The 27,037-nt window shown below is 39.5% G+C and overlaps 1 protein-coding gene across 2 annotated transcripts in view; it reads right to left on the bottom strand.

Moving 5' to 3' along the window:
- Cpeb3 (cytoplasmic polyadenylation element binding protein 3) overlaps positions 1 to 27,037 on the bottom strand; it is a 191,855-nt gene that overhangs the window by 140,449 nt on the left and 24,369 nt on the right. Inside the window, exons 3-5 of one of the 2 annotated variants that reach the window (XM_013514851.1) lie at positions 22,797 to 22,910; positions 22,491 to 22,588; positions 21,483 to 22,406 (exon numbers count right to left, since the gene is read on the bottom strand). In XM_013514851.1, coding sequence (XP_013370305.1) covers positions 21,483 to 22,406; positions 22,491 to 22,577 — 1,011 coding nt within the window. In that variant the 5' untranslated portion in view covers positions 22,578 to 22,588; positions 22,797 to 22,910. Of the gene's footprint in view, positions 1 to 21,482; positions 22,407 to 22,490; positions 22,589 to 22,796; positions 22,911 to 27,037 lie in introns of those variants that run through there. The other variant, XM_013514850.1, reaches the window with a different exon arrangement.

The raw sequence follows: 27,037 nt of genomic DNA, 5'->3' as shown, positions 1-27,037 counted from the left end.
GACAGGGGCCGCGACGTGAACGCTTCTGCTGTGGCCCCCTGTTATCCTCTTGACCCTTGGATTTAGGAACTGAGCAGCTGTTTTTATGCAAACAGCCCAACTGCAATAAAAGCAACATAGCAACAACTGCGCTGCTTTGAGTTACCAGCTTTCTAGTGTTCTTTTCCATTTTCAGGAAACAATCGATGTTCAGGGTAAACACAGATTAAGAGCACTGTCCCTCCCTGGCCACCAACAGAGATGTCACCACTGTACACGTGTGTACTTCTTAAAGCCAAGAACCAGGTAAATACTAAAGAAATTCATTTCAAGTTGATAGACTGGGACCTAGAAGCACTTTATCTACTTCTCAGTTTCATAATCCCTCTCTACTGGCAGAAAGAAAAAGTAAACAACAAAAATCCCACATCTCAAATTGTACAGTCCTGATTTCAGATAAAATCAAACTCCAACCCAGGCATGGTGGCACACGCTCATAATCCCAACACTTAGGAGGCTGAGGCAAGAAGATCACCATGAGTTTTTAAAAGAACATACTTCTTTATTACTTTCAAATGTTAGTGCTAACAAATTTTGCCAAATGTGGTTTATTCTTTCTTCATTTATTCCACATATGTTTATCAGGAGCCTTACTATATCAAGCATTAAAGACAAAAAGATAAATGAGGCATTGTGTCTGACTATAAGAAGCCATTCATCTAGTTAACAGATAATTATTATATAATGAGGTATATGCAATGACACAGCCATGTGCTGAAAATCACAGAAGCGCAGATAAGAAGTGAAAAAGGCTTCCAGGAAAGCAAAGCCAGAAGCATTGCCTAATTTTGTCAAGAAATACAGAAAGAACCAAGAAGAGATTCTTCAAAGGACTTATAGGCTATAAATTTTAAGTAGGTAAGATTTGTTTGTAAATAGTAAGTTGTTACTATGTAAATATATACTTACCAAATCCTTCAAAATGATTAACACTGAGAATATAATTTAGGAAACCCATTCTCTGAAACTGTGTGTGAATTTAAATTTCAGAGTAACATTTCACAATCGTAACTTCAGCGTAATGTTTTTCCATAAAAGTGTTTGAACTTATTTCACAAACTTCACTGGGGGAGGTGGCCTTAAATCATTTCCTTGGAATTTAATTTTGGAGATTAAGAGAGAAATATTAGCATTACCTGTTGAGCTAGATATGCGGTTTCCAGCCTATTCAAGTTACAAATAATGTAATTTCACCCTATTACATTTTACTTATAGAGTACTTTACAGCTCATAAAGCATTTTCACATATACCCTGGCTCATTTGAACTTCATAATGATGTTTTCTTGCCACGTAGTTCAGGCTGGCCTTGAACTCATTATGTAGCCCAGGCTGCAATCCTCTTGCCTCAGCCTCCCAAGTGCTGGGATTACAGGCGTGAGCCACCATGCCCGGCCTAAACTCTTGAATTTAAACAACAGAAGGATTGATCAATATTGGCTGTATGCCCAGTACTACTTTAAGTATTTTGGGTTAAGGGTTAGTAGTTGGGTGTGGGGATTTACCCAGGGCCTTTGTATTGAGCTACAACCCCAGCCCTTTTTATTTTTTATTTTGAAATAGGTCTCCCTAAATCGTTAAATTTCCCAGGCTGGGCTCAAACTTGCAATCCTCCTGGGGCAGCAGAGGGCTAAAATTACAGGTATGTGTCACCATATCTGGCAACTTTGTATATTTCATCTCGTGTCTTTCTCATAAAATCTTACAGAAGTAAATACTATTATCCCCATTATACAAATGAGAAAACTAAGGCACAAGTATATCACAGAAAAAAAAACAAAGTGAAAAAATAAGGATATCACAGGAAAAGCTTCTGAGCTAGGATTCAAACAGGCAATTCAGAGTAAAAAGCATTTATTCAGTCTATAATTTTAAATTTCTCTCCCAGACTATTAAGACTCAAAAAAATAAATCTGATATAGCTGGGTGTGATGGCACCCAGCATTCAGGAGGCTGAGGCAGGAGGACTGCCACGAGTTCCAGGCCAGCCTGGGCTACACAGTGCCTTCCAGGCCAGCGTAACTACATAGCCAGACCACGCCCCCGCCACCCCAAATCTGATGTTTTGGGGCCAGGGAAATAGCTCAGCAGCACAGTGCCTGCCTAACAAGTGCAAGGTCCTGAGTTCGAGTTCCAGTACCAAAAAAAAGAAAAAAATCTGATATTTTTACTTCAATTTATGTGTCAATCCCTACTTAGAAATATTCACTTAAGTAAAAAAGTTAAAGAAATATTTTGCTTTAGAAAAGTAAAGTATAACTTCTTTTAAGGTACAACTGGCTAAAGGTTATACACTGATCCAACTTCCTAAAATTAATTATATTCTCCCAATGTAGAAACATTTACTGCCTAAAAGAGAGGTATCAAGCCAGGCTTGGTGGCACATGCCTCTAATCCCAGCATTCAGGAGACTGAGGCAGGAGGATCACCATGAGTATACATACATACACATACAAACAAACCCTTGCTGGCCTGAACTCTCACCAGAATATATTAAACCTTTCAGAAAGCAGGAACAATAAAAAAATAAGCCAAAAGACAGCGGGGTATGATGGTGCACGCCTGTAATCCCAGCACTCAGGAAGCTGAGGCAGGAGGATTGCAGTGACTTTGAGGCCACCCTGGGCTACATAAGAAAGTTTAATGTCAGCTTGCACTACATAATGAGACCCTGTCTCCAAAAAAAAGAGAAAAGCCTCAGTATTATGATTATCACCCTTCAATAAGACTGTCAGGTATGGGTAACATTCCAAACTCAGAACTCAAAAGACTGAGAGAAGGAAAAAGGAAACAGAAGCCAAGTAAAAATCCTGCAATTTACAAAACTGTATACATTAGATAATTAATCTTTTCACTGGCATAACCAACGATAGCCAGAAGTAATGCTCTGCTGTTTTGCAATTATATAAAAGTAAAAAATGGGGGCTGGGGATTTAGCTCAGCGGCAAAGTGCCTGCCTGGCAAGTGCAAGGTCGTGAGTTCGGTTCCCAGTACCGGAGAAAAACCGAGAAAAACAAAAAATAAAAAATAAAAATAAAAAGTATGTCACAGCATATTGGAAGTGCTCAATTTTCAATAGAATTGAACAAGTTAATCTTCCTGAAAATCAGCTTCCTCATATGAAAAATGTAGGTAACAGTAATAACTACTGTACATAGATACAATAAAATATATATGAAGGTAATCATGTGTCAGTGCGTGGAAGCTCAGGATGAACTTCAATTCTGTTTTATGAAGAAGTAATAATAGACCCAGGCAACAGTCAGGCACGATTTATAGAAGTAGATTATGGAATTATCAAAGAGGCAAGTACCAACTAAATTGCATCCAACTAAGTAGAACTGAATGTATATGAAAAGTTGGCAATGATTACTCTGAAATAACAGACAGGAAAGTTGCTGAAGACAAAAAAAAAGACACAATATATTAAAACATACATACATTTTTAGACTACTGAATAACTCCTGGTCCCTTTGAAACATTAAAAGTATGTACAAAATTTCAATAGGACTTTAAAAAAGTACTTTTCAGCCACATGTGATAATGCACATCTGTAATCCCAGCTGCCAAGGAGACTGAGGCAGGAGGATTGCTAGTTCAACGCCAACCTGGGAAACAAAAGTAAAAAGAGATGTGGATGCAACACGGTGGTGGAGCGCTTGCCTACTAGCATGTGAGAAAGCCCTGGGTTCAATTCCCAGTACAGGAAAAGGAAAGAGTGGAGGAGGAGGAAGGAAGAGGAATGAAGGAGAGAGGAGGGAGCAGAAGAAAAAGAGGAGGAGGAGGAAGAACCTTTACACTAGTTTGAGAATACAAATAGGCAACAGTAGCTTCACATCTTGAACTTCAAATGATAAAATCCAGCGAGAAAGAAGTAGTTGGTTTACTGGAAAGTACCAAAGGAAAGGAAAGAGATCATCCTCAATGTTTATTCCTAATGTTTTCAGTAGACTGGGACCTGCATGGAGAATGTGAGGAACACAGTTACACCAGGTTCTAGCTAAGCAAAATCATAGAAGAAAGAAAAAAGAAAGGGGTGGGGGAGCAGTCTAAAGGTAAATTCTGCTTTAAGTACACAGAACTTTCATACCATACACCATCAGTCAGCAGTCCTAACAATATTTTCCTTTGTAAGACTTCTTTCGATTCATGCAAAGCACAAGATAATTATCATATCCCTATTACAGCCTCCCTACCTCAGGGCTGCACTGTGGTAGAGACAGAAACTTCTCTAATCCACCTACCCAGCCTTTCTAAACATAAACTTTTATTGTGAAACTACCCTGATCCCATCAGGGTTCTCCACATTCCTAAACCAGACATTCAAAATTCTGTATCAGGCATGGTGGGGCATGCCTGTGATTTCGGCATTCTTGAGGCTGAGGCAGGAAGATCACCAGAAGTTCAAGGCCAGCCTGGGCTACACAGTGAGGCCCTGTCTCACAACAAAACAAAATAGAAACAAACAAAATACTGTCACTATGATGACCAACATCAGTATTAGTCTAATTCTGGACTCCATTTTACACCCTCACTTTATTTTTATCTCATCTTTCTCACCTAATTCAAATCAATGTTCTCTTGCAATATAACATATATAATGATATCTTAAATGCTCTTTAAAATGAAATGGAATCTAATAAAGACATTTCTTTTGCTGAGCATGGTAGCACACATCTGTAATCCAGTACTTGGGAGGCTGAGGCAGAATGGACAAAAATTCAAGGCCAGCCTGAACTACACAGTGAGTTCAAGACTGTCCTGAACTATATAAGTGAGACCCTATCTCAAACACACACACACACACAATTTCTTTTAATCCTAAGGAACAATCAATCCATCCTTATCATTCAGTAAATCTAAAATGCACCTGGCTCTCATCTGAAAGACCTCAATAATTCCACTTACTGCTAATTTTTCCATTTTCATTTTGGATCCACATTTCATCTAGTCAAAGCTCACCTATTTTTCAAAATGAAACCACAAAGATTCATTAATATTCTCTCAATCTTTATCTCTATCTCTATCTTTCTCTCCCTCCTTGACTATTAGTGTCAGCTAACACACAATCTGGTGCTTGCTTTTAAGATGTTTTGTTTCGGGATGGGGATGTGGCTCAGTGGTAGAGCTCTTGCCTTGCATGCACAACACCCTGGGTTCAATTCCCAGCACCACACATACATAAAAAGAATGGGGTTATAGCTCAGTGGCACAGCACCTGCCTAGCAAGTGCAAGGTCCTGAGTTCAATTCCTGGTATAAAAACGAAGATCATGTGTCACCTACAAACCTTATACAAGTCCAAAAACATAGTATACTATACACCTTTTAAATATTTACTGAATTCAAACTCCAGTTAATAGCATTGCCACACATACCACACATGAATCTCTATAGACTTATAATAAAATGAAACAATATATAAAAGTTTGTAACAACTCTGTACAATATAAATGGCTTCTACAGAATACGGTCTCCATAAAACAGAATTATTGTGCACACTTTTTCTACACAGATGTTTTACAATGATTTCTGTGAGAAGTTAATAGACTAAACCATTAATAATATATGCAAGGCAAATTATGCAGAACACACTGTCTTTCTTTGATGGCTTAAAACAAACATCAAGTGTCTTAGGAGCATCATCAATACTATGATCATGCCACAGGAGATTAAAAGATGGGATTTTGAACTGGCTTATGACACTCCCAAAATTTCTTAATACAAATCCCCAAAGTCAGCTTACTTGCCTGTGGCTTAAAAAAAGAAAAGAAAAGAATATAAAATGAGCAATTGCTTAACTTCCTGGACAGGATAAAATGGTTGTCTTTTTGAATATTTAATTATTGTAACAAAAGCTCAAGCTTCCTTTTACCTGGCTTTGTCCTCTTTGCTAAAATCCTCTTCACTGTCTTTCAATGTCCTTTGACATCTCAGTATTCAATACATTCTGTATTATTCATTTCCTCTAACAGAAATACGTCACTCATCTCCTTTGTCTGCTTCACCCTCCACTATACCCAACAATGTGAAGGAATATATTCACCATCAAGAGATTTTTCTAGCCAGAAACATGGGTGCATCCCTGGAGTCTAGCTATTCAGGATAGTGAGGGAGAAGGTTTGCTTGAGCCTACTAAGTCCCTAAACCAGCCCTGGCAACACCGAAAGACTTGACCTCAAAAGACAGATTTCTGGTTTTTCTTTCTAATTATCAGCCTTGAATTTTCGACAGTAAGCTATAACTGCCTATGCCTTTTTTTCATGTTTTACATTTAACAGAATCTCAGCCTCAATTAGAACATCGAATATGCCATTATATTTTAAAATGAAAATCTTGTGTTATATCTACATGACCTCTTAAAAAATAGCTACTCTGGAATAACATTTCATATTCTGGATCACACTAAAGTTAATAGGTAAAACAGAATAATGTAGACTGGCAAATAGGTAGAACATAGTAGTAAGATGTAAGACATTAAATAATTTTGCTATCTTCCACGGTGCTCATGTCTTTGGAATATTGAAAACTCATTGTCAAAATATGATAAAATTAATCTTCCATTCAGTTCCAAATCTTCTAAAATGCTAAATTTATGTTTTTGTAGCAAGTATGAGCCCTAAGGTTTGATTCTCCAGCACTGAAAAAAAAGGCCTTTGAAAGTACTGTTTAAATTCTTCTATTCACCTAAAGTTTAACTTTACAACAGCCTGAAATAATAACACAATTAGTCTGTCTTTATTCTGTTAAAAAATCAACACAAAGTTTAATTTGACAAACATTGCAAAATAATGTTTCATCAGCATTGTAAAATGCTCTGAAATATGTGTTTTTGCAGCATAATGACCAATTTTTTTTACTAGATTCAACTATATTGATAAAATTACACAGATATAAATAATAAATTTTTTTTGTCTTTTTGAGACAGGGTTTTGCTATGCAGTTCAGGCTGGCTTTCAGCTCACTTTGTAGCCCAGGCTGGTCTCGAACTCACAATAATCCACCTGCCTTAGCCTGCCAAGTGCTGGGATTACAGGCATGCATCACTATGCCTAGCAATAAAATGTTTTGTATTGCTAGATTTTTTTTTCATATCAATGAGCACTATGGTAATGCAGTATAGCCAGGTGTGGTGGTACATGCCTGTAATCCCAGTACTCAGGAGGCTGAGGCAGGAGGATCACAAGTTTGAGGCCAGCCTCAGTAATTTAGTAGCATCTTCTCTCAAAATGTAATAGGGATGGGGATGAACTTCAGTGTCAGCACCCTGAGTTCAATCCTTAGTGCCACCAAAATAAACAAGCACCTATTGGTAAAAGTCTGGTCAGCTGATCTAACCAGACCTTGATGTCATCATATACCTTAATAAACTGCATTCCAAAGTGTTCTATTTTGTGTGTGGTGGTCCTGGGATGGAACTTTCAATCCTCCTGACTCAGCCTCCCAAAGTGCCGGGATTACAGGTGCCCAGCTAAAAAATGCTCTTCTATTAAACTAGCTTTTTATTAGCAGAAATAAAATAACAGATGATGGTAAAGTTTTCACACTAACCTACACATAATAGTTAACTGGTTGAAAAGCTAAAAAAAAAAAATCCTACATGATTTAATCAACATTGTTTCTAGCTGGGCATGCAGGTGCATGCCTCTAGTCATAGCACTGAAGAGACTGAGGCAGGAGGATTACCATTAGCTCAAGGACAGCCTGGGCTACATAGTGAGTTTAAGGTGAGCCTGAACTGCCTAGTGAAACCCTGTCTCAATACAAAACAAAACATTGTTTCTATGTGAGAACCTTTGGATCTGGTGCAGTTATATGAGTTGCATTTATCATCGAGACCCAGGATCTGGGATGCTCAGAACTGTCCCTCCACCTCACCATCCCCCAGCTCCTACCTTCTCCCCCAGCTCTCTCTACTCTTCACTGGGCTACAATAATAGGAATGGACATTCTAAAGTCATAGCAGCCACCAAATAAATGAATGTGGAGAGCGGAAATGTTTCTCTGAAGAGAGGAAATCATTTTTGTATAAGCAATACTGAAAAGTTTTCTAAGTTATACCCTCTATACTAGAAATGAAACAACATCTCTCTTTTTAATCAGAACTTCCTAGTGCACTTATTTATGCAAATAAATAAGCAGCTACTGCAGTTAATGCTTTGTTGCTATCACCTGAATGTTGGTGTCCCCTCAAAATTTGTATGTTGAAATTTATACAATGTGATAGTATTAAGAGATGGGCCTTGGAGAAGTGAACAAGTCAGAAGTCTTCTTGCCTCATGAATGAGATTAGTGCCCTGATAAAGTCTACTGAAGGGAATGTGTTGTCTCTCTCATCATATGAGAACACAGCAAGAACCAACAATCAAGCAGAAGGCCAGCCTTCACCAGATACCAAGACTGCTGATGCCTTGATCTTCAACTTTCCAGGCTCCAAAACTAAGAAGTATATTCCATTATTTATAAATTGCCTAGTCGGAGGTATTTTTGTTATAGCAGCTCACAGGGACTTTGTTTAAATGGTTTTCTAGATTAACCTATGACTTCCATCTTCACTATTAAAAAAAAGTTAATAGCATACTCAACACCTGTGACCAGTCAGTCCATAAATTTATGTCCTACCAGATAAGCAGTAAGATTACCTAAAAATGATGAGGGCTTGGTTCCTGAATGCTTTTAATGCCAGTATTATAATTACGTAATTTAGTTCTCTCTCTCTCTATATATATATATATGTATATATATATCTCCTAGTATATATGTATATATAACCAAACATATATATATATCTATATACATTCAAAATGATTTTTATATATAAATTATAATATAATATATAAGCTTTGTATTATATATAAAAGTTATACATAAATGTATATTAAAATTATATATTATATAAATTACATATATAATTGGAATGCCACACCTGGTTTGTTTTGTGTTTTTTTTGGTACCAGAAATTGAACTCAGGACCTTGCACTTGCCAGGCAAATGCTGTGCCACTGAGCTAGCTCCCCGGCCCATTAAATTATATATATCTATATATAGAATATATATGTTATATATATATCCAAATCTCTCTATGTGTGTGTATGTATATATATATTATATATGAAAAGCAGTTTGAATGATTTTTAAAAGGCTAGATGAAAGAGCAGTCAGGCCCCACTTATTTAAAAAGTTCTCAAAAGTCAGACAGGAATTCTCACAGGTATGAAGAAGGATAAAGAAATCTTTTGGTCTAAGTCTTCAAACATATTTGAAAGTTTTATTGAGTGCCACATAGCAGTGCTTTTATTGTATATCTGAGGTTCTTAACCATATTTTAGTTATGGAGCCCTTTGAAATCTTAATAAATTTCAGAGTACAGGAATACATAACATGCAGTTCTGTTCGGTGGTTCCTATACCTTTTCCCTACCTCCCCACCAAAGCTCATCAACCTGTGGCTCTACTATAGATCCCAAGTTTTAAAACATTTCATGCTATACCTTTAAAAAAAACAGCCTTGTAAACTAAATTCCATAAGGTCCAATTTCAATTTTGCTAAGACTTTATTAATGCTAACTCAGACTAGTTAATAACTTCCATGGACCTCTGAGTTTATTCAACTTAAGAATGCTGGGTTTCATTTCTTCTATTGGCTGCAATCCTCCCATATGATTGTCTGGTTGACAATTCTCTATGTTCTTTGCAATGGTAGGCTATAATCCACAAAAAAGATAACTAATCAGCTCATGTATACTCTAATTCTAATAATAAAAAAATCAGTCTAGAATAAAAAAAAAGCTCAACTTAGAATAGGAGTTATTTCTCCTCTCAGATGTTGTGTTCTAAAGTAAGTAGTTCATGAAGTAATTTATCCTAATAAGGCTTTCCTTTCTATGTATTAAGAGTCATAGAAAATCATAAATGAACATGAGATGTCAAATCACAGCCAGATGTAATGGCGCACACTTCTAATTCCAGTTGCTCAGAAAACTGAAGCAGGATAGCACGTTTAGGGCCAACCTTGGCAACTTCATGAAACTGTCTCAAATTAAAAGAGGCTGGCACTACAGCTAAGTGGCAGAGTGCCCCTGGGTTCAACCCCTGTACCACTGCTCCAGAGGAAGGAAGAGAAGGAGGAAAGAAGAGAGAGAAGAAGGAAAGGAAAGAGAAGCAAGGCATGCTGGTGGAAAGCACTCGGGAGGCTGAGGCAGGAAGATTGCCAAGAGTTTAAGGCCAGGGCTGCATTGTGAGTTCAAGGCCAGCTTGAACTACAAACCAACACCCTGTCTCAAAAAGCAAAAAGAGAGGGAGAGGAAGAGGGCATTGTGGAGAGGGAGCGGGAGAGAAAGGAAAGAAGACAAGTGATAAAGATTCTCATGTCTCTAGTAAGCATTTTCAGGTCTAAGTCATTTCCCCAGATATCTGAACCCAGGAATCACTGTAGACTCCTGACTCTCCTTTATTCCCTATGTCCAAGCAATCATCAGGTCTTTCCAGTCAGCGTCTTAATTATTTCTGAGGTTGTTCTTTTCTTTCAAATCACCTATCCTGATTTCTTTCCTGTGTTTGGTTTCTATCAGTCTATATCTCTGAGTAATCTTCTGAAGCAAAGATGGGATCACTTCACTCATCAATTTAAAAGCCTTACAGAAGGTATGTTCTCATTTTAAAAATCCTTCAGCAGGGCATGGTGGTGCACACCTGTTATCTCAGCACTTGGGGGGCTGAGGCAGGAGGATCACCTGGAGTTCTAGGCCTGCTTAGGCTACATGGTGAGTTGAAGGCCAGCCTGAACTAACTGCACAACGTGACCCTGTCTCAAAATAACCACTACCCCCCAGAAAACAAACAAAAAACCTTCAATATCTCTAATTTGATAAGGTTGAAAGCACAGAATGCTACAAGGCCCTCTGTGATCTAGTCTCTCCCTACTTCTCACTTGCCTTGATCCTACCCTGAATTTTCCGCTCTCTCCACACACATTGTTTCTTCCTTGTGCTCCTGATGTCCCCTCTGCTTAATGGGAAATCTTACTGTGATCCCTACGCCATCCCCTGATGTGCCTATGGAACCTCAACCGTTCAGCTCTAAATAGACAGTCTATTCAGATGGCCTATCCAATCACTAGCCCTGAAAAAATAAAAATAAACAAACAAAACTGAAAACACCCTAATTCTCCAAATATGGAATCGCTTTGGAAATTATAATAGATTCCTATGGTGAAATATTATGCACTCATCAAAATATTTATAATTTAATGTTATAAAATCTAGCGGCCCACATTCAGAAGGTAACCAAAGCTCACATTCCTAGGCAACATCTATGATCATAAGCTCTAGTCCCTTGACAGTTTCAATGTTGTTTTAACTGTAATTTTCATTTTATCTTCACAATAAGTGACAAGATTTCCTTTTTTTTAAAGGCAAAAAAGGCTAAAAAATACACGTATAGAATGATGTACAACAAATGATCTCTACTATGTAAATACATAAAAAGTGCTAATTAGCAGAAAATACAGCAAAATATTTAGAGTACTTATCTCTGAGTAACAGAAATTATGAACAATATATTCCTCCTATTAAATTTTAAACAGCAAATATGTATTATGTTTTGTTTTGTTGGCACTGGGGATTGAACAAGGAACTTCACTCTGAAGTCTATCTCCAGTCCTTTTTTTTTTTTTTTTTTTGGTTTTTCTCCGGTACCAGGAACCGAACTCACGACCTTGCGCTTGCCAGGCAGGCGCTTTGCCGCTGAGCTAAATCCCCAGCCCTCCAGTCCTTTTTTTTACACAGTCTTGCTAAATCCTTAAGTTGCCCAGGCTGTGCTCAAACTTTTGATCCTCCTGGCTCAGCCTCCCAAAGTGCTAGAATTACATGTATGTACCACCATACCTCAGTTTGAAAATATTTTTAACTGTAAAGACCAGCCTTCCCAACCACATGCACAAAAATTTTATCTGTTTTTCTCTGATTCTAGTATGTACTTTCTTGTGCATACTATACTCTATTTTAGATCTTACTATCCTATATTTTAATACATATCAAGGGATTGTTTGAGGACAGAATATGATTAAGCTTTAATCCATAGTGGCTGACCTCTGGTGGGCCATGAAATGTTTATAAATTACTTATATTGCTAGCTATCCCAATAAATGCAATAATCAGTCATCTACAAATGTGAAGCATTAACAACTTTAACAAATATTTACCAAGAGCCTAAAATATTCTAGGTCCTGTTATAGTAAAAAGCTATTCGTCCTTATGGAGCCTACATTCTAGTATGGACAGACAAATAAAACAGCTTACTTCAAAGAATGATGAGTGCCACAAGGACAGTGAAGGATGAGAGGGTGAAGGGATAAGAGGGAATACAGGAAGACCTGGAGAAAGAGTACAACATCAAAGACAGAGTGAAAGATCATGAGTGACAAAATCAGAGGCAAGCAGTTACAGCAGAACAGAAGAACTAGAGAGTCAAAAGACCTGGGTTTTGAGGCCATGCGTGGTGGCACACACCTGTAATCCCAGCACTTGGGAGGCTGAGGCAGGTGGATTGTTGCAAATTGAAGACCAACCTGGACTATGTACTGAGTTAAGGGCCACTCTGCACTACCAAGCAAGTCCCTGTCTCAAAAAAAAAAACCTGGGTTCCTATTCTGGTTCTGTTATTTTACTAGTTAGGTAATTATTCTAAGTCCAACTAAAACAGTAATAATCCCCAATAACCCCTGATTCACAAGACTGTGTAATGATTAAATAAAATACAGATAATTTACATGAAAAAGGAAGAGGCCAGTACTTGGCATTCTGGTCCTCTGTGTTAGTTGTATCTATTTGGTGAAGACATCAAAATGATACAGTACCCAAAAACTATAATACATGGATTATGATTTGGAACAAAAATCCAAAGGAAACAATGTAAACCGGGTATGGTGGCACATGCATGTAATCCCAGTATTCTTATACAGAGAGGCTGAGGCAGGAGGATCACCATGAGTTCTAGGCCAGCCTGGGCTACATAGTGAGATTGTGTCTCAAAAAAAAGAAGAAAGAGAAAAACAGAAAAAAATTCTCCAACGGTTATTTCATTAACAAAAATACTACTTCAGCTATCCCTCATAACTGTCTGACAGGATTCTACTAGTGGTTACAAGTGCTTTAACAGTCATGTGCCCGAATTGAATAGTCTACCCCTAAAATCAAATGCAAACACAAAAACAGATTTATAATAAATGATCCAAAAATTATTTCAGCTTTCTCCCATAAACTCTTAAACTTTACTGTCCTTTGCTATTTTTAATCCTATGCATATCTAGGTTATATTTTTCTGGCCCAAAAGAGAAAATGAAATTTTCCACCAGATGTAAAAGAGAGGTGCTTCTGGGCACATTCACCTCTTGCCTCCTTCAATTGCTGCTTATCTGAAACCTAAGAATGAGGACTCCTGTGGTCAAATAGAGGGGTAGACTGTCAGATCACTAAACTGTTTCCTCTGAAATATTCCCATCCCTAATTAGTCTTCAACTAATACCACATCTCTGGAAGATGGAGAAAATCTTTTTCCTTTTGCAACTTTACTTTCTAACTTCAAATGCCTGGAAGGAATGACTGACTGAAGGGCCTACTTTGTTAACATCAAATTTAACAATTTTCTCCCTAATATTTCTAAGTGTTTTTGCTAGTTATTCTGACTTTATTCTACTCAGTTCTGACTAGACGTGGGAAGTCAGGAACAGACCAGATCACCATGATAGGATAAGTCAACCCCCAAAGAATAAATTGATCAACAATGAAGAGAAAAGGGTAAATTCAACATATAAGTATTTCCACCTACTGGTTATCATGGCTTTTTTTTTATCAAAGCAAGAAGCCCTGCTTATGGGGCCAGAAGTGTAGCTCAGTGATAGAATGAACATCTGGCATATACCAGTATCCTGGCTTCAACTCCCAGCACCAAAACAAAAAACTCAGCTTCCTTCTTCGCATTACAAATCTAGAGATACAGTCTCAGCTTAGAAACTATGGACTGTCCACAGAGTCTGAAAACATAGGTGTTTTGTTTTTACAAACTGTAGGTGTCCTTGATGAATTATGTACATATTCCAAGGCAACTTTGCAGAGAAAAGTAGGTTTTCTTCTTTTTTGTGTGTTGCTGGGGACTGAGTGTATGCGAAGCAAGGACTCTACCACTTGGCCACAGTCTCCAGCCCAAAGTCTTATGCATTCATTTAATGAAGGTGCACTAAGTACTAGACACTTCCAGGAACTGGTTTAGTTGGTAGCACTGATCACTTCACAAGCTGCACTGAGTTACTAAAGGTAGGCAGTTACTTTTTTCTCCTATATTAGATCTTGGCCTTGAGATGAATTTGAACGCTTGAAGAATGAAGCTATTTGACTGTACAATAGTTCTATGCATAGATAATTAGTAACCAGTGTTTCCTTCCTTTTGCGTACATTAATTCTATGATCACCTTAAGTGATATAAAGGCTGTTTGGTGCTCATTTCTGTTTTTTTCCTTGGACTCTGCCAACAAGGATCACAGTACATATTATTTCTGAGAATTATACAATAGTTCATCTGGAGGGAGAAAAGCAATCTTTTTTCAAAGATGCTTAGTTACTGTAGTATTTGACTTCACCAGTACTTTTCTGTGTTAAGTCAAAATGCAAACACTAGCGTGGTTTCATATTAAATGTATATGAGCAGCACTTGTAAAGAGCACCTAAAGTATATGAAAACTAAATGTAACAGAACTAAAATATAACAGGTGAAACAATGCATTTGAACCCTCTACAACAAGCTACCCCCAAGCTTATGAGGACCACAGCTGTGGAAAATTCCTTTCGAGCCTGGCTACCACTGCAAATGCAACCTTCCCAGTAAGTCTCCCTTCAATCTGTGACTATATTACCTCAATTCTCAAGTCCTAAACTAGAGACTCTACCCTGAATTCTATCTCTGAAAACTACATTGGCCCCTACAGAAATCCAGACACTGCGTACTGGAAAGTGGTAGTAAGGAGCTTCAAATTAGAGCCTTGGCATCTCCAGAACTACTAAAATCATTATTTGTAGCAGTCAGCAAATTAAGAGTTTAAGCATTTCTGCCATTACCAAGTAAAGTGTTCATAACATCAGGGCACACCTATAATCCTAAAACTCAGGAGCTGAGGCTGGAGGATCACTGCAAGTTCAAGGCCAGCCTGAACTACACAGAAGTTCAGAACAAGGCAAACTTCTGCACTCACATTGGTGAGTCAGGCATAAGACAAGTAGTCACAAATTTACATCATTTTTCTGACACATGCATTCACAGCACCATGACTGGCTTTCCAAAATGGGCAGTCACCATAATATGAGGTGTGATAAGGTGTGTTTAAATAAAAAAAAATCCAATCACCCTGTATACACAAAGTGCCTTTCAGTGCTCTTCCATTTCTGCTGGATACATCTTTCCAGTCCCTCTGCACTACCTGATGCCATCAGCTAGTGTTTAACTCTGCACTACTAAATATCAACAATACTTTTCCTATTAAACTCTCACTCTGCCAGGTGTGGTGACACACATTTGTGATCCCAACACTCAGGAGGTTGGGGCAGAAGGATCACCAAAGTCCAAGGCCAGCCTGGGGTATATAGTGAGTTCAAAGCCAGCCTGAATACAGAGAGAGACCCTGTCTGAAAAACAAACAAACAAACAAAAACCTCTAACTTCGACTGCATTTACAATTATTAGGCCCGCATCCAAGAGCCATAACAGTATTTCTATAGTAGTTTCTAATTTTCATATACTTTGTCACATTTCTTCATAAAGCAAAGCAAAAGGTAAGCTCACTTACACTCACTCTCTCCTCTGTCTCTCTCTGTTTTTGCAAACATGGAAAGAGTCTGAATAGATGATTTGTCTCTGATTACCAGTGACAGAGCTAAGGCTTCAACAACTAACTTCCCAACTTTATGGGTCATCCACTACTGCATGCATCCCTCCAACTAATTTTCTTTTGTCAGTAAAATCCAAACAACTTAATCAAACATTTCATATTGCAGTAAACAATGCATCATCTTTTGATAATTACAGATCTAGTACCATATAAATCACCTGAGTAATGTAAGTGGGGTGGGAGGGCAGAGCTGGGGGTGACTGGAGAGTGTGTGTGAAAATGACCAAAGTACATTATGTCCCTCAATGTGTCAAATCAGTTTTTTGTGTATTTTGTTTGTTTGTGACAGGGTCTTGCTATGCAGTTAATGCTGGCCTTGAACTCACTATGTAGCCCAGGCTGGCCTCAAACTTTGGTAATCCTCCTGCCTCAGCCTCCCAAGTGCTGGGATTACAGCCATGTACCACCACTCCTGGCTCTAATTTTTAAAGAGTGGAAAAATATGTAAGAAAAACAATCACTTCAGCAATGACAAACAATTCCAATATCTTATGCAGCCTTTGAAAGATAGAAAATAACCTAACCAAAGGAGAATACTATGTAAGTAGAAAATTTTGTCTTTGTCAGAGAGTATCTAAAAACATTAACTCTTTTTTTTCTTTTTTCTGTTTTTTGAGAAAGGTTCTCCCTATGTAGCTCGGCTGGCCTTGAACATACTATGTAGCCCAGGCTGGCCTCAAACTCACAATGATACTCCTGTCCTTGTCTCCTGAGTGCTGAGATTACAAGCACTGCACCATCACCACTGGCATCTAAAAGCATTAATTTCTGAACACATACTTATATATCCACTTACCTCAAGATCAGGAAAAGTTTGTATAAACCTAATTACTTTTTAACACGCAATTTTTACAGTTTATTGTTTTTAATAGCATAGAAGACCAATATTTCTTAACCACCATGTGTGGTAACATGCCCTCCTTTTAAATAGAATATAGATAATGTTGCTTTGCTAGCATTTACATCAGTCATGTCATAATAGGTTCTGAAACCTATTCAGTTTGTGGGGTGGGCAGACCTTAAGTGGTTTTATAGTAGAGCAATATAGTAGTTCAAAAGTCAACTAGAGAAGAGTCTACAATTTTAAATCCACATCATGCTACTTTATTAAAAAACAAGCCTGTGGTGAGTGTGGTAGCACATGCCTATAATCCTAGTAGGTTGAGGTAGGAGAAATGCAAGCTCAAGGCCAGCCTGGGCAATTTAGAGATTACCCTGTCTCAAAAAAGAGGGAGGGGAAGCCTGCAGATGTAACAATGGCAGAGCACTTGTCCAGCATGTTTAAGGCCTTGGGTTCAATCCCTAGCATTAGGGGTTGCAGGGAAGGGCATGAGCAAGTTGAAGAATATTAATGTTCCTTAAACATTATAAATAGGCATATTTGTTTTAAAATATTATATATTCCCAAAAATTTACATAAGAATTTTATTCCTTTGTTAATGATAATCCAACAGGAAAATTAGCACTAAATGACATTTAACTAGACATGGACAAGAAATACAAAATTTTCTATAATGAAGAAATTGAATGCAAGCATGTTCATATAAGTTGCTCAAGATTATGGCAAAGCCAATGATTGGCAGAGTTGAGATTTGAATCTGGGGATATTGCCACAAAATCCTATGTCGGACAGAAACTACTTACCTGAACTTGGACAACTCACTTCATACATTGGGATTTTGATTTCCTACTCTGTAAAATGAGGAGTCTGAAATAGGTGCTCTAAAAAGGCCCTTCTTTGGGCAACAATGCTTTTTAAATCCAAATTTACCACATACAAAAAATATCTCTGGCCAGGTGTGGTAGCACACACTGTAATCTTAGTACTCATGAGACTGAAGCGGGAAGATCACAAATTTGAGGTCAGTTTAGGCTACATAGAATGTTCAAAGCAAGCCTCTACTACAGAGTGGCACCCTGTCTCAAAAGAAATAATACTAATAATTCTCTTGTGGTCCTTTTATATCCTTAGGCTTCTTTGTCTCATCTAAATACAGAATAATGCATATGTATAATTCTTCCAGTGCAGTGACTTACTGTCCATTACCAAGAGGCATCAGCCTGACAGAACATTGTTAAACAGTCCCATCACAAGTCCTCTGGGTGGAGTCCAAAGACAGCCTGACTTAAAATGAATTGTCCCTGACAACACCAGCACACAGCGAAGTTAACGATGCATAACAACAAAGTTAGCCAGAGTTTTAGGACCCAACCTCTCAGGACCTCAATTTCCTTATTTTTAGAAATGAAGCAGCTTTAGATGGAAGGAATTCCTAAGCAAGCAGCCACCCTGATACAGGTAAACTAATCACTTTTATTGTAATAAGAAAGCCTAAGTAGTTTGAAGAACCACACTAAAACATAGTTATTATATCTATAATATAAACCACATAAATAAAGATCTGAATCTATTGTTGGTAGGAAATGGCAAAAGAGAATGAAGAACCACTTTATAAGGGCATGGATTTCTGATATATATATATTCCTACAAAAGGTAGGAACATTCCTAGCTACATTCCTACCCCTTTTTTATTTTTAACTTTAAGACAGTACTGCTAAATCACTCAATTGCCCAGGCTGGACTAGAACTTGCAATCCTCTTGCTTTAGCTTCCCAGAATATTGGGATTACAGGCGCGTACCACCACATACAGCTTTATTTCATTTTTCTTTAAGAGATGAGTTCTGCCTACGTTGTCTAGGCTGGTCCTAAACTTCTATACTCAAGATGTCCTCCTGTCTCGGTCTCCCTGTAGCCCGGCTCTTCAGATTCTAATACTTCTTCAAAACCCAAAAGCTCCATTTTAAGAAACAAAAATGAGACATACAATACATGTACTTCTTCCTGAGGCCAAGTAAACAATGCTCAATTTTTAGTCAAATCTCTCCTCCAAGTCTTTTGACTATTTTTGACTACTCAATAGCACTACCACAATGAAAAGACAAGAGACAAGGCTCAATCCAGTGCATTTGACTCTTACTAATGTCATTGGTAAATGGTTTGCTGAGAAACTACTGGCAATCCCCACATGACTAATCAGTATCAGGCTTGGTAAAACTTTGTGGGTTTAATGTCATTCCAATCCCCTTTTCAGGAGAAATTAATTAAAAACTGATTATATTCAATAGCCAAGCACAGGGGCATTCACCTGTAATCCCAGTTACTTGAGGCGGAGACAGAGCTACTTAAGCACTGGAGTTCAAGACCAGCCTGAGAAACATACATAATAAGATTTAAAAAAAAAAAAAAAAAAAAAAATTGGTTGTATTCAGATACAACTCCTAGAAAAAGATAACTAGATCTTTCCATACTGTACCAAATCTGAACTTCTCTAAGGATTTAGGTTATCAGCTCAGGCTGGATTTGGGAAGGAAGCCTCATAATAAAACAATCTCTCCTACCAAATACAGCTTCCTCAGACCTACTCCTTCTAAAAGAAAGGACACACTCCAGAGCCGGGCATGGTAGCACAGGCCTGTAATTCCAGCACTTGGGAGGCTGAGGCAGAAGGATTTTTAAGAGTGCAGTGAACCTGGGCCATAAAGTGAGTTCAACACCAGTCTGAACCACACAGTAAGATCTGGTCTTAAAAAAAAAAAAAAAAAAAAAAGGAGAGAGAGAAGAAAGGCCAAAAAATTCCAGAAGGTAGATTCTTCTTTTCTCTACAAACTAATCTCATCTTGCAGTCTCTTTGCTTTACTGAAATAAACCAACTTTAGAATGGAAAGAAATATACCTTAATGAATATTAAAATATTCTATTCCTGAAGGATCCCTGTGAAATTTGGTATAAGATCTTTTCTTGTTAAAAACTCTCCTAAAGCTATATGACATGGTGGCACATGTCTATATTCTCCAGAACTCAGAAACTGAAGCAGGACCAGGTGTGGTGGCATATACCTATAATCCTAGCACTTGGGAGGCTGAAGCAGGAGGACCACCACAAATTCGAGACCAGCCTGAGCTACATAGTTCAAGGCCAATCTGAATGACATAGCAAGACCCTGTCTCAAAAAAACAAAGGCTGAAGCAGGAGGATAGCAAGTTCAAGACTAGCCAGGGATAAGCATCAATACTTTGTCTTTAAAAAAATATAATAAATCTATAATTTAGAAGTTTTATGGACTTTCTTGAATTTTCAAGAACAAAAGCCCTTGGCCATAGCTTAGAAGGTTAGGTTCTCAATAATTCCATTTCTTCCTTCTTGGAGGGGACCTACTCCAAACATATGAGATGTAAAGACCAACAAAATGAAGGCTCCACTTTAGGCTGACACTTTACCTCTGTTAAACTGTAAATTCCATTATCTTTCAGCACTGTTCAAAGGATTTCTATCTCACTTCCTTGGCCACACAATTCCAGGTCAGTCTGGTACCTTTTCTCTCCCCTTCTCTGAGGCCAGAAGCTTACAGACAAATCAGTTCTAAGGGAAGGCTAAGTGAGAGCAAAAGCCCCCAGAGAACACACATGCGCTCTTCCCTCCTTTCTGACTCAAGATGTCCAGGTCACTGCCAACTGCTGTGGCTGTGTTTGGGAACAGAAAGCAGGAACAGAAATAAGGGAACTCTCCATTCAATCTTTTTGTCTGGGGCTTTTCCTGGATTTTTCATTGGCATCTAATACCAAGACACAAGACTCATTTTTCATTAAAGTTGCAAGACTTTCACTTTGCCCAGTTTCAAATGGTGTAATTGATCTGCATTGTCTTCTTAAATAACCAAACTGGTGAAGGACACTGCAGCTTTAAATATTTCAGTGCTAGCTAGCAAATAGACTCCATTGCAATATGGCTCTGAAGGTCGTGTCCTATTGTCTCTTTCCTTTGGAAAAAAAATTCTAAATCCTTGTAGGTAACATAGGAATGGTTGCTCCTAGATCTAGAATTTCCATCTTCCACCTTGGTGTCCCTTACAGTTCTGGGTGTTTACTGGAATCCATAATTTTCCCGGTAGGGGCAATATGCTGATTTTTATTAATGATTTCAGCACCTGAGACATAAACACATGTGTTCATATTAGTTTTATCGACTACAGTCAACTGTTTGAAAGAACACCACTAAAGGGCTGTTAACCCCTTAAGAGAAAGGCCACGGTGTGGGTGTGGACAGCTTTCATGCAGCACCCTGAGCCTAGGATTGCATAACCTAAAATGTGTAGCTACTTAAAATGATAGGAATCTCAGCCTACTCATCTTGAGACTATGTCAGCACATTGCCATACACTTGCAGCTTTATTTGCAAGGAAGGTCAAAAAGAGAAGCACAATCACGGTGGAGGGAAAAAAAGAAAAAAGAAAAAGGCCCTTTTCTACTTTGACAGGGCACACAAATACTGCTTTCCCCATGAGCCACTCATCCACCTAGAGAGGAAGAGCCCCAGTGAACTGGAGGCTTTGGGGCAGCTGGACAATGCTGCCCCTTTTACACAAAAAACAGACGGGATAATTAATAGGCAGGGAAGACGGACAAAGCAGGGTTGCAGGGAAGACGTGTACAGGTGCACCCGAGCATTACCTGAAATGGTAACAGATTGTTACCATTATCGGTCCGGAAAGCGTTATCCTCCATCCAGGACTTGGAGGTGAGCGGGGCCGCACGGGGGAACTTGGGAGGCGCGATCACATTGCTGGAGAAGGGCTTTTTCAGCGGCGAGATAGGGTTTAGTGGGGAAGGAACCCCCACGCCCACGCCTACGCCCACCGCCCGGCGAGGGTCCCGACCCGCCTGCAGGCCGCCCCACGGGTTGGACGGCGCGCTCCAGGCGGCATTCACGCTTTGGTGAGTGTTCCAGCTGGACGAGGCCGAAGAGGCGGCGGCGGCGGCAGCGGCGGCCGCTGCGGCCGAAGAGGAGGACGGCTTGCTGGTCATGATGGGCTGGTGGCCGTAGGCAGCGGCGGCGCTCCTCTGGGCATAGGGCGCCTGGCTGGGGCTGGCCGGCGACCTGCGCTGCTGCGGGGGCTGCGCCTGGGGGGGCTGCGCCGGCTGCGCGGGCTGCGGCGCTGGTGGCGGCGGCTGCTGGTGGTGCTGGGTCTGCGCCAGGCCGATCTGCGGGGAGAAGGTGCCTCCGAAGACTGGGTTGACGTGGTGCGGGAAGTTCTGGAAGAGCATGGTCCCGTTGACTGGGGTGATCCCTTGGAAGAAACTGTCCTCCACCGCGTTCGTGGTGCCTGTGGACCAGGTGCTGCCGAAGGACGGCGACAGCGACGCGCCGGGCGCCGTGGGCTCCTGCGGCGGCGGCGGCGGCTGCTGAGGGGGCTGATGGAAACTCAAGCCCGGCAGGAGCGGCGATTCCATCTGCATCTTGTCTGGGCCGTTGGGGGCTGGCGGGGCCGCGGCGGGGGTAAGGGCCGGCACTGCGCTGCTGTCCTCCGGCTTGGGGGTCTCCGGTGAGAGGGGCGTGGACGCGGCTTCGGCTGCGCTGGGCTCGGGCTGGGGCTGGGGCTGCTGCTGCGGCTGTGGCTGCGGCGGCTGCTGCTGCTGCTGCTGTTGCTGCTGCTGCTGCTGCTGCTGCTGGGGTGGTTGTTGCTGCTGCTGCTGCTGCTGCCGCTGCTGCTGGGGCTGGGGCTGGGGCTGGGTTTTGCTTTTGTCCATCAGTAAATCATCCTGCATGGTTTGCGCAGCTGAAACGGGAAAAAAGAGAGATGAGTTATTGACAATGTGATCATTAATGCCCCTCTCGGAAGCGGGCAGATGTTTCACTTGCGAAAATCCAATGCCACCGCTACTAGCCAATTGCAATGCAAATCCATAATCCCCCATTTAGAACAGGTCGGGTTGGGGAGGGAGGTTCAAGCAAGGTCTCTGAAAATACTGTGAGAGCGTCTTCACCCTTTCTGATGTCTTGGTTCCTTTTCTGTATTAGTGAGAGATGTGCTTATAAGACCGAAAGACAGCAATTTCGCCACGTCTCTTTTCCCTTCACCGGAACTCAGAGCGTTCACCCTGCAATGAGAAACTGATTCTGGTTCCTGTTTTTTCCCAAGCACCACCCTCCCCCAGTTATTTGCATACGTCAATAAATACTGCTGCGTCCTTCAGCAAGGTTAAAAAGACACCGCACACGACCCTTTCTTCCCCCTTCCTCAAATCGAGCACTTACAAAAAAGAAAGAAAGAAAGAAAGAAAATGCCTCCTTGATTAGTAAACTGCCTTCTTGCCTTGATAATTGTTTCATTTAGCTGCAGCAAACCACGTGGGAGGAAATCCTTGGCATTTGTTAGAAGGGCTCAGCTGCACATTCTCTGGCCTCCCAGTAGCGGCAGCTACTCCATTTTGTTAGGAGACATTTAAAAACAAAACAAAACACCGTTTTTAAAAGGGCGAAAACCTACTGAAAGATTTGAAACTGCTTGCTTCTTGTTACTTAAAGGATTATGGTTTTTTTTTCTGTTTATTCTCCAATTTTCTTGTCTCTAGTTCTGCTGCACAAGAGGTTTTTTGGCTTCTCAGGGTTTCATATCTCAACAGGAGCCTGAGAATTTCTCCGCAGAGTGAAGAAATGCTTCTGGTTGGATTTGAGGTCAGCGAGAGAGAGGGAGAGCGAAAGAGAAAGAGGGAGGAAAGGAGGAAGGGAGGGAGGTGGAGTGAGGCGGGGCTTTAAAATTCATCTGAGATTTAAGTAGACAGTGAAGATAATTCTGGGGTTGCTAGATTTTCATTTTTGAATCCTCCTGCTGCTGCCTTGGTCACAAGACTTTGGCAAATTTAGAATTCATTCTCTTATCACTAGTATTAGCAGCAAAAGGCTGGCTTGACGACCCTGAATTACCATGTGCTAGCAAAAGCGTTAAAAATAGAGGAGTACAAAGTCCCAAATTCTCATACATTGTAATTATAGTGCATTGCCACCACTGCTTCATTTCTCCATATAAGGAGTGTATGGTATTTTCCATTTCACATAGAAGGGCTATATTCACCTCTATCATACAGCCTGTGTTCTCATTCAAGGATGAAAATAGTAATCACTCAAAACCAAGAGATTTCCATACATATAGTTATTGAGTTAGCCAGTCGCTTAGAACATGTTGTTTTAAATATGTATCATGACAGGACTGAGACCTTGAAAACAAATACTTTGAAATATTAAAGACGCATATGACCAAAGATAGAATTATTTTTAGGTGATGATTCAGTACAATTTCAACAAAGTTAATAATATACTCAATAAGTTACTTAAATAACTCATATACTGGAGAAGCATCTTTGTCAAGACATTTGTGATGCTGGGTGTGGTGGTGCATGCCTGTGTTCCCAGCACTGAGGCTGAGGCAGGAGGATTGCCATGAGCTCGAGGCCAGCCTGGGCTACATGATGAGTTCAAGGCCAGCCTACACTACATGGCGAGACCCTGTCTCAAAAAAAAAAAAAAAAAAAATTGTGAAAGGGCAGTTAGATAATCTCTTCACACTAACTATTATAAAATGGAGATACTGCTCTGAACTATTAAACAATGGATGTCAGCCAGAGATTTAAAATGGTTCTATTATTTTAGTAAAGCTTATTCTTAATATGCTTAATTGATATTTTTTGTTTCAAAGTTTTATATACAAAATACTGGTTCAAGGAAATGCTTTATAGCCACCTTACTGTTCTTTCTACTTTTCACAAACTCACCTCTCCCATTCCCCCAGGAAAAAAGCCCCAAACCATTATACTATGCATTGCAAATTGCCAGCTAATACCAATGAAACCTACTTAATATTGCTTTTATGTTCCTGAGCTCCCTTGGCCTAAAACAATGCCTTTGACCAGTATTGCAAAATACAACACAATGAGATAAATGAACCTTGGATTCAGACAGCACAAAGTTCTGTCACTGCCGAGGAAGACGGCCAGAGAAAAATACATTTTCATACTTGGTTTGAATTAAACAGTGCTGCGGTAAACCATTGTAATTCAGGGATTTGAGTTGCTTCCAGTGAGCTAGAATTGTCTTTACAATAGCCATATCATCATGGCTGAAATATGCATTTGATTATAATTCTAGTATCACCCACCTTTTCTGGTAGCTTGTATCAATGCTTTTGCTTTCAAGTTTAAACTACATGTTCTTGGAAAAATTAATACTGCACTGTAACAAGCCAGAAAGTAAGCTAGACTCAGAATGTTTTATAATTGCTGTAATTAATATTAATATAGTCTTTCAATTTTTTAAATGTTATGCTAGGAACACTCATTTCTCAACAATTCTTAAAAATACGAATTTCACTTTCTGCATTAATTCAATTTGTCAAGGTCAAGACCCACCTTTACCAAACAAGACTCTTTAAACAAAAGGTAAGCAGTAGATTAAGAGAAAATTTACAAAGTTAATATGTAATATCTCTCAATAACTGTTCCATAGTTAGTTTGAATTGGGGGTTTTGCTTATTTACAGCGAAGTCTGAGAAATAGACACCTCCTTCCCCTCCCCCACAACACACACAATAGATCGTCTTTTACATGCATTAATTTAATTTCAAATAACAAATTCATAGTAGCAGTTACCTTTGAGTGTCCAGTTTTTAAGGATAGATAAAATTTTAAAGTGTACAGTATTTATTTTCTTCTTTCAGGTTGATTGTGTGACCGCTCTGGCAAAAGCACTTTGACAACTGTAAGAAGAGAGGGCATGCGCACCGAGGGAACTGTGGGGGCTGGAGTCCTTCCCAAGGTACTCCGCCTGGCTTCACGCTCAGCCGGGAAAGGAGGAACTCTCGTAAGTACAGATTCCAAGGGTAAGGGGTTGTGCCGGGAATACATGATATCCTCTTAGCCAATCTAAATCAGTTGTTGAAATGAAAAGGGGGGTGGGGAATAAACTGGTTTGTCAACTTGATTTAGGAAGCCAGGTTAAAAGAGAAACTGAATGGTAGGAGGCAGAATAAATATACCCAGCAGAGCTACCTTAAATGGTGTGAGAATGGTAGTGACTGGGTAGCCAGCAATAGGAACCCTACCAGTGAGAAAGGAATTGGAATGAGGAGGAATAAGCCTAGGGAATGACTGGGAAATAGATAAGCACTTAAAATCTGACCATACTTAAACACTTTTAATATATAATTATACCTCAACAGAAATGTAATATTAACCTTAGAGGTCAGGTAAAAATAGATTTTACTCACAAATTTTTGAAATCTTACTAAGATTTCTTTGTGTTTAAATTTTCAATGGAGGCTCTACCACTTTTTTTTTTTTAGACAGGGTCTTATTATGTAGTTCAGGCTGAACTTGAACTCACCATATACCCCAGGCTGGCCTAGAACTCATGGAGATCCTCTTGCCTCAGCCTCCCAAGTGCTGGGATTACAGGCATGCACCACCCTGCCCAGCGTTCTGTTTCTTATTTTAAAATTCTACCTGGTAGGCTTTCAATCAACTCATTTCTCGATTTTTACTTATCAAATGAAAGTGTTGCATTATTCATGTAATAATTACTCAAAGTTCAACTCTTTCATGCTAAAATGATATTTAGTGAAATATGAATGAATTAACTCCATATGTTTAGTGTATCACTGCACAGGACAGTGGCTTCTTTATTCAAGACAAAAAGTAAGTAGTTTCTTTTTTATTTGTGTGTGCATGTGTGCGTGAGTGCGTGCAAGCGTGTGCGTGCATGTGTGCTGCTAGGGATTGAACCCACGGCCTTGCAAATGCTAGGCAAGCAAGCACTGTACCACTGAGCTACACCCAGGTTTTAAAAAGAATTTTTTTTTGTTGTATAACTTCTTTTATTGATACCAAGACTAGAGTTTCTCAACATATTAACATCAAATGTTATTATCTGTAGCTTCTGAGAGCAATGGTTCCAGAGCTGGTTTGCTCATGTAGGCAGGAGATAACATTTCTTGTGGCCTCTGGTTCAGTGCCATTCACCCAAGGGGTTCAGACTAAATATCAGTTGATGACTATGCTGACTGAACTTGGAACTGAAAATGTTAAGCATCATTTAAAATTATCCTAATTTTTATTTCCTTTCTTTGAAAATTAGAACTAAAGAATTAGTAGAGAGCATTAATTTAAAGCTAAATTTACTACTAAATGTAAGTCTTTGTTTCAAATTATTTATGAGGAAAAAGGCAAACTAACAA

Source organism: Chinchilla lanigera, unplaced genomic scaffold (genome assembly GCF_000276665.1).
Source record: "Chinchilla lanigera isolate Chin_1 unplaced genomic scaffold, ChiLan1.0 scaffold00024, whole genome shotgun sequence".
Classification (NCBI taxonomy): domain Eukaryota; kingdom Metazoa; phylum Chordata; class Mammalia; order Rodentia; family Chinchillidae; genus Chinchilla; species Chinchilla lanigera.
This window is presented reverse-complemented; position numbering and strand designations above follow the sequence as displayed.